This window comes from Nyctibius grandis, chromosome 8, assembly GCF_013368605.1.
Source record: "Nyctibius grandis isolate bNycGra1 chromosome 8, bNycGra1.pri, whole genome shotgun sequence".
Classification (NCBI taxonomy): Eukaryota; Metazoa; Chordata; class Aves; order Nyctibiiformes; family Nyctibiidae; genus Nyctibius; species Nyctibius grandis.
This window is the reverse complement of record NC_090665.1, coordinates 14,350,916-14,365,663: the sequence shown is the minus strand read 5'-3', so window position 1 is coordinate 14,365,663 and position 14,748 is coordinate 14,350,916. Positions and strand designations below refer to the sequence as shown.

At 39.5% G+C, this 14,748-nt stretch overlaps 1 protein-coding gene across 6 annotated transcripts in view; it reads right to left on the bottom strand.

Moving 5' to 3' along the window:
- The window catches only part of DLG1 (discs large MAGUK scaffold protein 1), a 160,795-nt gene extending 146,257 nt beyond the window's left edge, over positions 1 to 14,538 (bottom strand). For all 6 annotated transcript variants that reach the window (XM_068407156.1, XM_068407159.1, XM_068407161.1 and 3 more), the window contains exons 1-2: positions 14,451 to 14,538; positions 14,024 to 14,155 (exon numbers count right to left, since the gene is read on the bottom strand). In XM_068407156.1, coding sequence (XP_068263257.1) covers positions 14,024 to 14,155; positions 14,451 to 14,469 — 151 coding nt within the window. In that variant the 5' untranslated portion in view covers positions 14,470 to 14,538. The remainder of the gene's footprint in view (positions 1 to 14,023; positions 14,156 to 14,450) is intronic.
- Positions 14,539 to 14,748: the final 210 nt, after the last annotated feature.

Below are 14,748 nucleotides of genomic sequence, written 5' to 3'. Positions count from 1 at the left end.
AAGCATATGGAATAACTGCAGTGGAATAGTGGAAGGGAGGGGTGTCTATACTTCAAGTTATGGTATACATAATTTCAGCTAATGTAGCCTTCGGTTCTCTGAAATCTGCTCAAGGGCAATATTAGAAGGTCTTTTTTGTGGTATATGTTTTAATTAAATGACCACAGAAATTGAAGTATACTGATGAAATCAGCAAGAGAGAAGTTGCAACAAGTTAGGAAAAAGGAGATTGATCACAATGGGTCATCATCTGCTTTTTCAGTCTAAGTAACAGAAACAGGGTGAAACTTTAACAGTATGAATTACATGTCATACTTATGAACTAATAAACAGCTTTTTCTATAACCCTGAAGAGTCAACTGGAAACTTCTGGGGAACGAGAATCTGGTTGCATTAGTTTTTTTCTTGATATCCTATCCGCTACACAAAGCGCCAATAAAAACAACACAATCTAAAGAAGCATCAAAGGTGTTTCTATGGGAGTATAAGTATATAAAACTTGTTACCACAACTGTAATCACATCCATAAACATATTTTAAAAAGTGTAAATCTGAAAAGGTATAGGCTAAGGGAAGGGCAGACAAATGAAGAAGCTGTCTTGTAAAGCTTTTTAGTCTCTTGTTCGAAGTAAAAAATCTGCTAAACAGGAGTTGTAAACTCATGTTTTTAATTCCACCAACTTCATAGAAGACAAACACATAGACACAGTTAGCCCAGGAAGTAAATAGAACCCAGCCATGAATAAGGAGGACTCTGATCTGCAGAATCTTGTAGCTTTTCAGCAGCTGCCCAGAGTCAGCAACAGAGGCACAACAACTAATTCCTTTATAGAGGTGCACCACAAAAGAAAGATCACGCAAATATGTCTTGCTGGTATTCCAGTCTTAGATTTGTGTGTGTAGACATTGCATTCCTGCTCTCCACCAGTTCAGAAAACTGCAATTCTCAAATTCCATTTGTATCTTTTCTCTGAGCAAGAGTCAAATTCCTATCAACTGCTTACATTAATTTTTAAAGTTATACTTGCTCTTAGCACTGCTGATTGGAAGAAATAGCAGTGAGGGTTGCAGAAGATGTTGAATGACCTAGATGTACAGGAGCAAAGCAGCCTAAGAGATACAAATTGCCTTTAAATTTATCTTTCACATTAGCTCCCTCAGTTGCAGATTTGTCTTATAGCTGCATTAACATTAATACATCAATCAAGCACACCAAGTAAATCTTCCCGTCCCGATAGAGAGTACTTTGTATATTAAAATAGGCAGTGGTTAAGTTGATTCTATAGCTGCAATCCCCAGCAACCAAGCCAGGAAGATTACTACATTATTTATGGGAAGGGGTTATTTGTGCAACTGTTTTGCAACAGAAATCTAGGGCACCAATTCTCAATTCTGCTACTATTCTTTTAAGTCCCTGCCAGCGGAGGTAGCCATTTATTCATTCTGCAGAATGACTTGTTTCAAAAAGCACATTATTTCCCATACATCTTCTACACTTCTGTAAAAATAACACCACAATACACTTACTATTGAAAGATGTCAGAAATATATACACCACTTAATAGGGGGATTAGTTTCTGTTTATCCTGAACTTACTCCAAATCCACAAAAAAAGTTTCTAGGAACTTGGTGTCTATATGATAATATCTACCTTATTTTTTTAAAAAAATATTTATTTAAATTTTTACTATTCAGAATACAAATATTAAGTACTTACGAGTACAGGCAAGCAGCCTATGCACCCTGAATGCATTAGGTCCACAAGGAATGAGTGTTGGACATTTACATTTTTTAAAGGCAGAAACTCAGGCCATACTAAATTCAACCTAAAAAATTTCTTCTTCTGCTCTACTCCTATGTATCAGCTGACAAAAATATTTCATCACACGAACACACTTAAATATCTACTGAAGCCATATTAATCTGTGAATGCATTATTAACATAGGAAAATTCTAACATTTTCCTAAGTCTTACAAATAGCAGCTAGTAAAATACTTGGGTTTTTTTAGTTACATTTATGGTTAGATTCCCTCTCTCAGCTAGATGTAATTTTTTCATGTCCCAGCCCCTTCCTCTCATATTAATTCCAAGACAGATTATATCTCAAACTAAGTTATAGAAAACTAAGTTACAGAAAAATAATTCAAAACAGATATCACACAGCAGTAAAAGAAAACACAGATGGGGAACATTTCTAACTAGAGGGGGAAACATTAAAAGAACAGCTGACTGACACTTAAAAAAAGAGAAGCACAAAGTTTCAGGATGGCCAAAGTGACAAAAAGTGATGGATGGTAGACAACACAGAAGAATCATCCTGGAATTATATCAGCTTACAAGTAAAAGCACGTTAAGTAGCCAAATCAGCAATATCTTTGATGGCAACAAGAATAAAAGTCTATACAAAGCAAGTGACAGACCATCAGTTCTGAAAAGAAGAACTCTTAAGACATGAAAATGATTTTTCTTATTAGTAATGTGAAAAGCTAAGCAGGGGTGACAAACACAGTAATTTTTTCACTATTCATTACAATAGAAGTTGACAAGCTACAAGCAGTTTGCTGGTGTATTATTTTTTCCCCCTTCTCGTATTCTCCACTCATCTTAGTTTTGTTCTTTGAACAGGCTCATTCACCAGTAATGTGATACACCACGAGCTAAAACTGCTCACTCTTACAGCAAACAAGAGTTATCTATCAAATATAAATTGAAATCCAAATCGACTTCACAAGGGAGTTCCAGGTTCACTAAAAACCACAACACAGTAATTAAAAGAACAGCAGAACTGCAGAAGCAAACAGATTCTTACATCTCCTAAATTAAGTCTATTTGATAGCACTTCAAGAGGCTACATCAGTTCTGTCTAGAGGATCTGCCTCCGAGGACAAGGATTCCAACAAGCAACATGACACCATTCCTTCAGATAGATTTCTTCCCCGTGCCTTAGAAATCAGACATAAGGCCCCTGCTTGCCATTTCTACTGGTATGTGGAGTGTCTGATTCTTTTTGCTGTACACCCAGAGAGTACACTTGTAATCAGGATAACTTTAGACCAGTGCATGTTCTAAAAATCCCATTGTCAAGCCAAGCTCTCCACAGACACCTTTCCTGCAGAAAGGAATATGTAATTTTAGTATAGTCGGCTAGTAAAATAAAGCGGAGCAGAATTATTCTCTGCATTCACTTATGCATGAACCTTTCAATAACTAACTCTGCAAGTCAAAGATGAGATACTTATAATTGCATTTTCTTAAGAGAACGGTGTAACCTCATAAACAAGATGTCGACATTGCTTGTAACAGGCCACAAGCCTCATGTTAAGCTAATAACCAGGGCTCTGGACTTGTCCTGGCCTGCCTGGAGCTTTGTTTTAGCTTGTCCAACTCTTAACAGCAATTATCTAAAGACCTGGTGACTTATCAAATTAGTATAGCTTTTACGTAGCTTTGGACAATTGTGTGATGTAACACCTATTTTTATAAATATTTATATATAAAATACACACATCTTATACAAAAATAATATTTTAATGTATAAATTTGCATAAATATATGTTATATATTCAATATATATGTAAATACACATAAAACCAATAGGTGTTACATCACACAACTGCCCGAAGCTACGTAAAAAAAGCTATGCATAAGTACATGCACACACACAACTGTATATACAAATAACAGTGTGCATGTCTTTCTGTAACTAACAGATACCAATAACAAGCAGTTATTCTATAGGTAACGAATCACCTATGACTCCAGAATAAAAAGCAGCACAGAGGAGCACAAGCACGGAATGACAGCAGAGACCTTGAAAATAAAGGCCCAGGATGGTTTCAGAGGCCTCAAGGCTGTAAACAACTCACCAACTACTAGTTACTGGCCAAAGGAAATCAACCTTGAGAACTGGGCAAAAACACTGGGGGATAACAGAACAAAGAATAAGCATCCAGCATATGTAAAACACACAGTATATACAAGAAATTAAAATTTAACATGAAATTGCAAAGTAATGAAGAAAGAACAAAGCAGAGAGTACATTAGCAAACAGAAATAACCTCAGGAAAACGTAACAGTGAGGAGAAGCAGCCATCAACATCGTACATCTCCATGGGAAGAGTTCCCTGTACCACTCAAGTCTCCCCTTCCCCGTTCTTCCTGCCCGTATCTTAGTATGTTTTGGCTTTCTAACAAGTATTAAGTAACTCACTGCTATTTTTCACATGACGTTGTTCTTTAGGTTTCTGATATTGGACCTTTAACGTTATGGTATAGAGGGAATGGCTAAAATTTCACTGGCATTTACTACTTGCTAAAAGTATTTTTTTAAAAAAAATGAAAAGCAGTCCTTTAAAGATCACTGTAACTTACTGGTTTTAGGCTTTACATTTTTATGCTTTAAACACCTTGACCATTTGTGGGTTATAGGTGGGTTTTCTTTAAATAAATGCCAGGAAATTCCACACAAGCTTAACATTTCATGGACTAAAACACTGACACATTTACTACAACAGACTGCACTGGACACTATGCATGTAAAACAGTGAACTGTTGCCCGTACACTGTACACTACACAACATTGTAAACTGCTACCAGAAAATACACAAAGTTAACAACCACATTTGTATATGCTGTATTAATTGTATACTCATCTGAAGACTTTCAGTTTTAACGTATTTAACAGCTTTGTGCATGAGCAAGAGTTAATTTAGGCACTTCATATTTGTTTTCTGTTTGCTCATTTCTTATAAACTCTAAATTCCTATTTTGCATTCTAAAATGCAAAGGGGAAGGGTTACCTCCCTCAACCTGCTGGTAATACTTTGTCTAATACAGCCCAGGATACTATTCACCACCTTTGCCACATGGGCACCCTGCTTGCTCATGTTCAACTTGGTGTCCACCAGGACCCCCAGGCCCTTTTCCGCAGAGCTGCCTTCCAGCTGGGTGGCACACAGCATATATTGGTACATAAGATTGTTCTTCCTCTGATGCTGGACTTTGCACTTCTCCTTGTTGAACTCCATGAGGTTCCTGTCAGCCCATTTCTCCAGTCTGTCAAGGTCCCTCTGCACAGTAGCATGACCAGGATTTATATGCTCCAGCTATATAGTTAATTCTGCACTGACATCGATGGGGTATTCCTTTCTGATAGATGCTCAGCAGCAAAACAAACCAATTTCAGCCAATGGCAAAGTCAGCAAGTCAGAAAACCACTAGATATGTTTTCATCAACATACAGACTTCACAGCACAGAGCATTTCAATATTAGCTTTGTTCAGGAGAACCTTTCAGTGCAACCATGCTTGCTTGGCTTGCAAGCAATCAAGGCGCTAATGAATTCTTTCAGAAATTGACTTATTTCAGTTTAGTATTTCACTTGAAGATCCATCCATGTGAGCCATTCCTTTGTCATCTCTCATTGGTCTGCCTCTTCTCAGACATTTGCTCACCCAAATACAGCACATGCAAATGCCTGTTTTTTTCAAATATGGATAACAGAGGGCATCTGCCGCAGGTTTAATCGCCAGCCCAGCTTTAAACCGTGACACTTCATAAACAAACAGGTCTGTTAAGAATTTGACTACCCGTACGTTGTCCAGGAAGAGGTGTCATCCCATTACAACTCAAGTACTTCTCTAATTCTGGGGGGCATGGGGGGAAAAGACATCTTTCCTATTTAGGGCTTCTTGCCAGAGCACCTGAAGCACTGAAAAATTAAGTCTTAAAACTACTAGAAAGGAAAACAAAAGTCAACATGTTATTTCAGTTCAGGGCAATCTGAGATGTATGGCATCTGCCAAATTCTTAGCAGTCCTACATAATCAATGTATAGACAAAATATAAGCAGGGTTATGATCACTGTTGGAACAGGTAAAAGAGTCTGCCAATGCTGCAGACTTTCATTCTTCATTGTAAAGCAACTCTCAAATTCTAAGGAATTCTCAATCCTGCATGCTTACTTCACCTGCTATATCAAGCTAAGAATATCCATTTAACACAAGTAAACCAAGAGCTGAAAAATATATGATTAATGATCAACAAGAAAATATAAACACAAAGAAAAGCTTCATACCCATTTACCAAGCCAATGATCAGAGAGCATGTGGGTCTGTGTGTGTGTTTGTTTTTCCAGTCAAAAGAAATGTTTGCATTCATACTATGAAAAGTGAAAACCAGTCTCATCACAACCCATGTAAAGCTCCTTTCAGGGTAGGTTTCTTTTTCTTTTTTAAAAACCTAAACTGACTACTGCTGTGCACAATCAAGACTTCTTAGAAATGAAAGCTGCAAGCTCCAGTGCAACTTTCTCACTACATGTGTTCTGTTCTACAAGATCCTTTGCTACAGGATCCAACTGCTCATCCTCAGCCCTTCCACTCATTTCTCGTGTCCTACCCTTTAAGCCTCCCTTCTGCACACACTTCTTTGCTTAACTCAAATTCCAGGAGATGCTATTTTCCATTTTTCCTTAGTTTGTGCTCCACTGAAACCGCCCTCATCTAACCTCAGATCTAGTTGTTTGCTTTTATTCCTCTGGCTGCTTTTTACAGTCAGACACGTTCAACTCCTTGCCAGCCTGTCCACTTATGCTTTCCAAACTGTTCATTCATATTTTCCTCTTTGCTTACTCATCACTCCTTCACCGTATCTTCACATGGTCTCTTTCCAATTTTCCTTCAGAAACCCACAAGGTCTTCTCCTGTATGTTCAGAACTAAGGTAGGAAAAACTCAAAGAAATTATAGTTGTCATCACACAGCCAAAAATCAGCACAACAGTCTTCTGCTCTCCAAACTCACATAAAAAAAACCAAACCCAAACTAAAAATTAACTCTCAGTTATCCACCCTCTCCAAATATTTCAACCCCAGTTGCAGATCAGCAGCCAGTATAACAATGTACTTTTTTTTCTTAAAAGAATGTATTTACTGCTGTCTTTAGTGGTAACAAAAACCTGTCAGGGACAAAGGAAGTGTTATTACTAAGTCTTATTTGTAGGATGTCCCCTAAATAGGGCCAGTACAGGACTGAGGAGGTTTCTCTCCAGATGAATGTTTTCAAAAAAAAAAAAAAAAAGCAGACTTTTTGGGATGAGTTCACTCTTCACTCAACACTCCAAGTTGAGTTTTCATACAGGTGCATAGCTCTGCTTAAAGGAGACAGCACAAGCATTGGTTTCTTCTACCACCAGTAAGCTCATAGACTCCAAGGTAACGACCTGACACTGGTGGCAACACAAGGATGGGTGGCACCACACACTAGCACCTCCATCAGCAGTAACACTTATACACATCCTGCAGCCAAATTCTAACACAAGTTTCTGAAAACAAGACTTAAATTTGCAATGCTTTTGCAATTTGCCCACAAGCTTTCCTTACTGCACATCTGACTTAGGCTGACCTGTTAATTTCAAGCCAAAATAATTCAGCTTTTTTGAGGACATGGCTGGGAAGATATTCGCATATGACAAGATTCCTATAAATGCTTTACCAAAGAGCTCTAGAGCCTCCCCTAATTTAGAGAAGGAACGTGAAGCTAAGGAGGTTATTCCAGTGTCAGCCCTACACCTTCTGCAGTCTCTTAACATTCTTGCAAATTTGGTCTAGTTATAATTCAGGAAGCCATCTGCACAAGGAGACTACTAGTCAGCTGCTAGAGTTCAGTTTCTTTGAAGATTCATTCCACTGCAGCAAAACAAACACCATCCCTCAAAACACAGGCAACCAGATGCACAGGAGGCACATGGCATTCCAGCTGCAGAGCTGAACATGACCTTCTGCCCTTGCTGCTGGGATCACCATGGAAGCAGGCCTAAGAGTAAGACTAAATACCCTCTCTTGTGCTTTCCCCCTTCCTCTACACTGTACCCAAGCACTGAAGCAAATGTTGAGGGAGATTAGGAGCAAAGCCAGGTATAGAGCAGCATGGGAGGAGATGGGCATCAGAACTAGGGAACAAAGATGAAAGAGACAGGAAAGACAGTGAAGCAAGAACAGGACAGAAGATAAACTTTCCCAGAACCTGGAAGCTATACCGATTATTCCCAACTTCAACTTTCTTTTCAGCCCCTGAATGAACAGCAGACTTATTGGCAAAGTTTTCTTGTCAACAGCCCCTTTTAATGGTAACCCTGTGAAGAGAATAATACTGTAATTGATAAATTCTACAGTGCAGCTATTCAACACTGAATACACAGTCAGTATAATAACCACAAGGATAATCTTTTGCCACAATACTATTTATCTGCATACCAGTAGCTACTCAACTTACACTACTCTTACTTGCTATTTTAGGCTACCAAAAGCAGCACCTAATCCCAAAAATTCAACACATTGCACTGTCACACACACATATATATATACAGCATGGAAAACATTTAAAAAAGCAAGCACACAACAACCCCAAAACTTTCTATGCTATCGAACTGCATTGCATACATACAACACAATAAGTAGTTCTTTAAAATGAAGAAGCAATGAGATTGTTTCACTCATTATTAGGTTCCTTGAAGAACAAGATGTGAAGTTCTTCCAAAAACTGGGACGTTCTGAAGCAACGACAAACTACATGGCAGAAGCATACTAACAGTGACTGAGTTAACATTCCAATCATCTGGACACCGACTAAAATGTTTTATCCTTCCTCCACCTAGATAAAGAAAAATACATGAAAATAATCAAGTACTTAACTACCTTTGAAGACACAACCCTAGGTCACATCTCTCAAACTGACCAACTTTTGCAAAGGTTTCGGAAGGAGACCATGGTAAGCATCACCACAGCATGTCCTTAGGTAACTTGTCCGAAAAGCAGACAAACACCTCAAAGTTGCAAGAATTACACCCATGGATGTTTCAGCCTCATATATGAGCAAAGATGTTGTATTATAGAAGTTGCAATCTGGGGGAAAAGTCACAAAAATGCAGCAAGGGTAAGATTTCAGTGTGAAAATACCCTATTTAGCAACTACAACAATTTCAGTAGTATCCAGTAAAACAGAAGACTCAATTCTCTCCGAACTTTCCTCTAATAAAATAAAAACAACAAAACAATATTCACTATCTCACCAGATCCTCAACTTACTGTCAAGAATTTCTAGGTTCTTAATATTATTTAGCTGAGTCTGAAAGAACTTGTACTAGGGCCTCAGTAACACTTAGAAAATGGGAAGCATTACTAGTAGCCTCCCTCAAGTTAACTAAAGAACAGTCTTACACAATGACGCATACCCACAACTAAAATCTCTCTGAGGGCAGAGCTGATTTGAAGAGTTAACTGTGTCATCATGCCACACGCTCTATTAACTAACTACATCACCGAAATAAAAGCTGATACTGAAGTTTCCCCAAGAGCAAGTACTTTTGGTTTCAGTTATGAAGAAGAGCTTCTGCTTTAACTGTGTTTGATTTTAATTTAGCCAGCAAGTACAGAAAATATTTCCATGCTGGATAATTGAGAGGGAACTAAAAGAGCAAGAATGTCTACAGAGATGCCACACACAGCTCAGAGAACTGAAGCCACATGCCATCTAGCAGGAGTGTGCTCAGTCCACTCCAAAGGGTACTAAATTGGAGGAGTGCTGACCCAATCTAGTCTACTTCAGTCTAAAATCTAGGGTTGTTTCCCTAATTCAGTTCAGAAAGCCAGTGTGGACAGAGCTGAGAAGTATGTTTTATATTCCTAGAAGTTTCAGCCCCAGTTAGACCGCTGATAAATCTGAACAAAGAGTTTACCTTAACGCAACCATCAATTTCACAAAAATTTCAGAGACAGAACTTCTTTAGCTGGTGTGTAAAAACATATTAACAGCATTTTTTAATATATTCTGTCCAATTCATAAAGCTCATGAATCCGAACTATGGTTAAAAAAACCTTGGTGATTACCAGGGGGAAGCTTTTCTTTGGTTCAGTAAGGATTACTGAAACCACCACATTTTTTTCTTTGAAGTTTCCCACACTGGATGTTTAGTGTTAGAAACAGCCAGCATGTAAGCACAATTCTCAAGGCAGATCTTCATGCAAAAGGACTCCAAGTGAAATAAATTAGACCGCTTACACATATGAAATTCAACACATTCAACCTCCCCCCAGTCAAATTTGCCATTTTGTACCAAAAAGTCTTTATATGCGCAGCTATAAAATATATTAGAAAAACCACAAAAAAACCCATAAGACAGACAAGGCAAGAAAGAAGGCAAGAAAGGCAGCACAGCCAACTCCATTGCCATGATATGTAGAGACTCTTTTAGAATTCCCTTTTTCTGACACCCATGCAAATGGAGTTAGTTATTGTCAGAAAAAGGAATATTTTAAAGTAGTAAACTACTTCATGATTCTAGCTGTAACTAGTAATATTTTTCACTTTCTGAGACTATTTTAATACGGTCGACTGCAGCACAAAACCCATTAAAAACAGACTTTAATTACACAAAAAGATTCTGTGTATAAACAGAAGTCTGTTTCATATGTTTTCCCCTCAGAAGTGTTACACTTGTGCATGCAAGTGTTCCTCCTCTTATAATTTCAAAAAGATAAATACGTCATATATCTGTACCTTTACAAGAACGTGGACCTTCTCAAGAATGTAAAAGTGCCCAAATCAGAAGCAGAACTTATCTGCAGAATTATTACCTCGCTATTTGAAGATAAATATCAAATTCTTTACCAAAGTGAAACTAAGTCTATCCCGTGCCTCCATATGTGGATATCTTTCTTCGGTCTCTTAATAACCTTACCAATTATCAGAATATCAGTAACAAGCTATTTTAACTACAACCAAGAAATCACAAGCTAGAAAAGATACCACACAATTTTGAGACTGTACAGTAGGAAATTTACTTAAAACTGACACTATTCTCAAGCTGATTTTAATTACAGGCCACTGGTATCCGTTTCATTGAAGTACCAAACATCACTACACTTGGCTGGTTGAAGCAACAGCAATGGGAAATACCACATTACAGAAGACACAGAAAATAAAAAAAAATGGGCTTCTTCACAGACTGTTTTAGGGAGGTCACATTTGGTTACCAATTTTGTTACTAATTTGAAGTTCTTACAGTTATTTCACTTAAAATGTAACACTGTTGCGATAATGTCAGTTTCATAACACTTGCTGTTCACACGGACTAGTTACCTCTCTAACTCAAATCATTTAAAGCCATACACATTTTTTTTTTATATTTTATATATATAAAGCCACATCTTAAATATTTAAGAACCAGGTCAAGTTTGTAGCTCGTTAAACTAAAGTTTTATTGACAGAATTAAAAGGAGAGGACAACATAAAAAAAGGCTCAAATGAGAAAATAATACCATTTATTCTTCAGCATCCAAATGGAAATTCACCAAAAAAAATCCCTTTAATTCCTTTACGTATATCTATATATATGAAATATTGATAAAATGTGTAGTTTTCAGGAATATTTAATTTCCCCCATTATAAACCTAAAGATACATTTCTGTGCACAAAGTAATGTCTATTTTTTCCTTGAAAGAACAGCATTTGATTGCCAAGTTAAAAATTATACAAAAAGGATACATGAAGTTGACAGCAGATCCTGACTGCAGCCTTCACAAACATTCTCACCTATCATGGACATGCAGGTCTTGGATATAGTGCAGTAACTTGGCAGAAAATGCAGAAAATAAATGAAGGTTCTTTTTTTTTCTTTTTTAGTATTATTTAAAAACAAACAAACAGAAACTAAAAGCAGCACACTTTCCGAAAGAAGTATCTGCATGAGAAATAACTTGGTAGTTGAGCTTGAAACTTTCTGTCAGAACAGCACTGGCTATTTAAGTTGGGGACACATCACAACTCCTCTAAACAGCACACTTTAAAACCTGCTATGAAGTAATGTGAACCTGCAGCACAACTGACTACTTCATCCAGCCTGCTCCCAAATCTACATGGAACGAGGACAGGCAGGAGCAGACTCAAGGTCTTCCCAGTAACTGCAGCCATCCTCCAGACAGCATCTTTTCGAGGGAGTCCCCCTACTCTTTATCCCCATCATGCAGTACTCATACCACAAAAGGATGTTTCCAGGAAAAAATAGCCAGGAGCAACGTGCCATGAACAAGAATTCCCCGGACATATTTACACAGAAAAGGAGCATGTTAAAGGAGAAAGACTCAAGCTGACAGCATAAATTGCTTGGAAAGTACTAGCCTTCTGTGTTATCACCTTTCAGACAGTTTGGGAACATACACATACACTCTGTAATAAACAATCACACAGTGACCCAGTGAATGCACAGTTAATGCAACACACCCAAGAAGCTGACACCTATTGTGCGTGCACAGATGAATTGAACTCAAAAACTAGGGTCATACGGTTGCAACATACAACTTCTTACAAGATGAGAGAACAGGCCAGTAGCCCACCCAGGCAACAACACATTCCTGTTTTCTGCTCTTGCAGAAGGAAGCCAGCAGACATGAGGCTGCCTGCTGTTTCAAGTTTCCTTCTACTAGTTGTAGAGTTATTAAAACAATGAAGACCCATATGTGGACAGGAGAAGAAACTACGTCTTTCAGGTTAGAATATCAAAGGTTAATAGATCAGTATCTTATTCAATGGAGAGGAGAAAACAGTGTGCTGCCAGTGTCCTGCATGGATCTTCAAGACAGTTAAAAAAACCCCACACATACACCCACCCAGAACAAGAAAAATGGTAGTTAACACTGGAATTTGCCAGGTGACAATAAAAAGCACAACTGCAGTACATTAAGCTTCTGATATAAGACTTTTAACATTCTGATCTACCAATGAGTGAATCCTGTTCATACATGTCCCACAAAGATTATGTCTAGCTTTTCCTCAGGGAGTTGGTTAGCATCACCTGAGTATTGACAAGTTCCTGTAAGTAAAAGATTTCTGTAAGTGACCTATTTTCACAACTACCTTTCATGAACTTACATGACTAAAAAAACCACAGCAAGATTACTATCATCTGAAAACCTACATAAGAAGATGAAACAAACACTCCAGAAGAAAACATTCCACATGCAACAACACGTGTTTATGTTTTGCCTGTCCGTGTGTTTCCACCACAACATAGATTCAAAGAAGCTGTGGTACCATGAAGTAAGATGTACACCTGTATGACACTAACCATGCAGTATGCCAAATAACAAATTTAGCTACAGTGTTTGTTATTAGTACAATTCAGATGCAGGTTACTTTGTTAAAAGACAAGGATGCAGAACTTTACAAATTTTACTCTTGAAGGTAAACAAAACCCTTTCATTCATTAGCTGTCACAAGGACAGTGACAGTCAATCTAGGAGAAGCCACATCTCTCTCCTTCCCTGCAGAAGTTTCCAAATAAAGTCAGGATTCTGCAAGTTTTACTTATGCTCAGGTTTTTTTCCAAACAGACATGCAGGGAATTACACGTAAGTAGTTCAACAAGACTTATGAGAACATTTTAAGTGAAGCACTAAAAATACTCTAAACTAAGAATTAGTAGTGTTTTCACTACACTTTAATATGCAACAAACAAAGGAGAAAAGATCACTGTAGCATTCCTTGAAGCATTAGAGGCTTCTTCTCATTTACTTTAAGTTAACTTTGCACTTTACATATATACTTTGTGATGTTTTTGGAGATTCTTCAGCAGGAACATTTGCCTGAATCCCACCTTAGATTAAAACCATTTTAACTCATTCATTAACCTGTTAGATATAAACTCACAAAAAAAAAAAAAAATCTTCCAAATTGTTCACGAATAAAGATATGTGAAAAATAACATATATAAAGTAATATACAATAACATGTCACAGAAGAAAAAATTGCAGCAGTTTTAAGAAATTTGGGCCAGTCAAAAGCCTCAAAGTAAGTATAGGAAACAACTGAACTGTTGATCTGTAACAGCACAGCGTGTGTTACTATGCAAAACAAAAACACAACGACAAAAAGCACATGGCTTCTAACGTAAGGACAAAACACTGCAAGTGACAGCATAAGCAAGAACCGACCGGCCTGAGCGCAACCTGAGAGAAGTCAGCCTTTACCTATCAAAGCCTGGAAAAGGTTACTTTGGAAGATGCTGATGACACGCTCGATGGAGTTCCGCAGCTGCCGGTCCTCCGCCTGGCTCAGCTTGGAGCGGTACTCCTCCAGGAGGCGCAGGGCTCGCTGGGTATCTGCAAGCGGAGACCACACACACCGGTGACCCCGGCGCACCAGGTAGGAGGACCGGGGATGCACACGCCGGGGACGCAACAAGCCTCCGCGCTCGGGACCGCCCCAGCCCAGCCCGGCAGCTTCTTTGTTCGCAGCTGGGAAAGCGCGGGCGGGACCGTGCCCCTCGGCGGGCTCGCCCCGCCCGCAGCCCGGCGGCTCCCAGCAGCCGCCCCTCCTCACCCGTTCCGTCGCCGCAGCAGCTGTCAGAGCAGCGGCTCCGGCAGCTGCCGGGGCCCCTCGGCGTGCGGCGCTCACCTTGCTTCCTGACGGGCATGGCGCTCCGGGGCCGCGGCGCTCCGCCGGCGGCCGGGGCTCCGCCTCACAAACTTTGAGCCCGACTCGGGGCGGCGCGGGGCGGGCGGCGGCGCGGCTCCCCCTGCCGGCCGGGCGCGGCGGGGCGCGGCGGCCGCCCCGCCTGACTGACCGACCGACCAACCAACCGACCCGCACACCCGCCGGCCGGCCGGCGAGCGGGCGGGCGGGCGGCTCCGCTCGGGGCTCCCGCCGGCGCCCGCCGCGGCGAGAGACGGGTCAGGGCGGGCCGAGCCGGTGC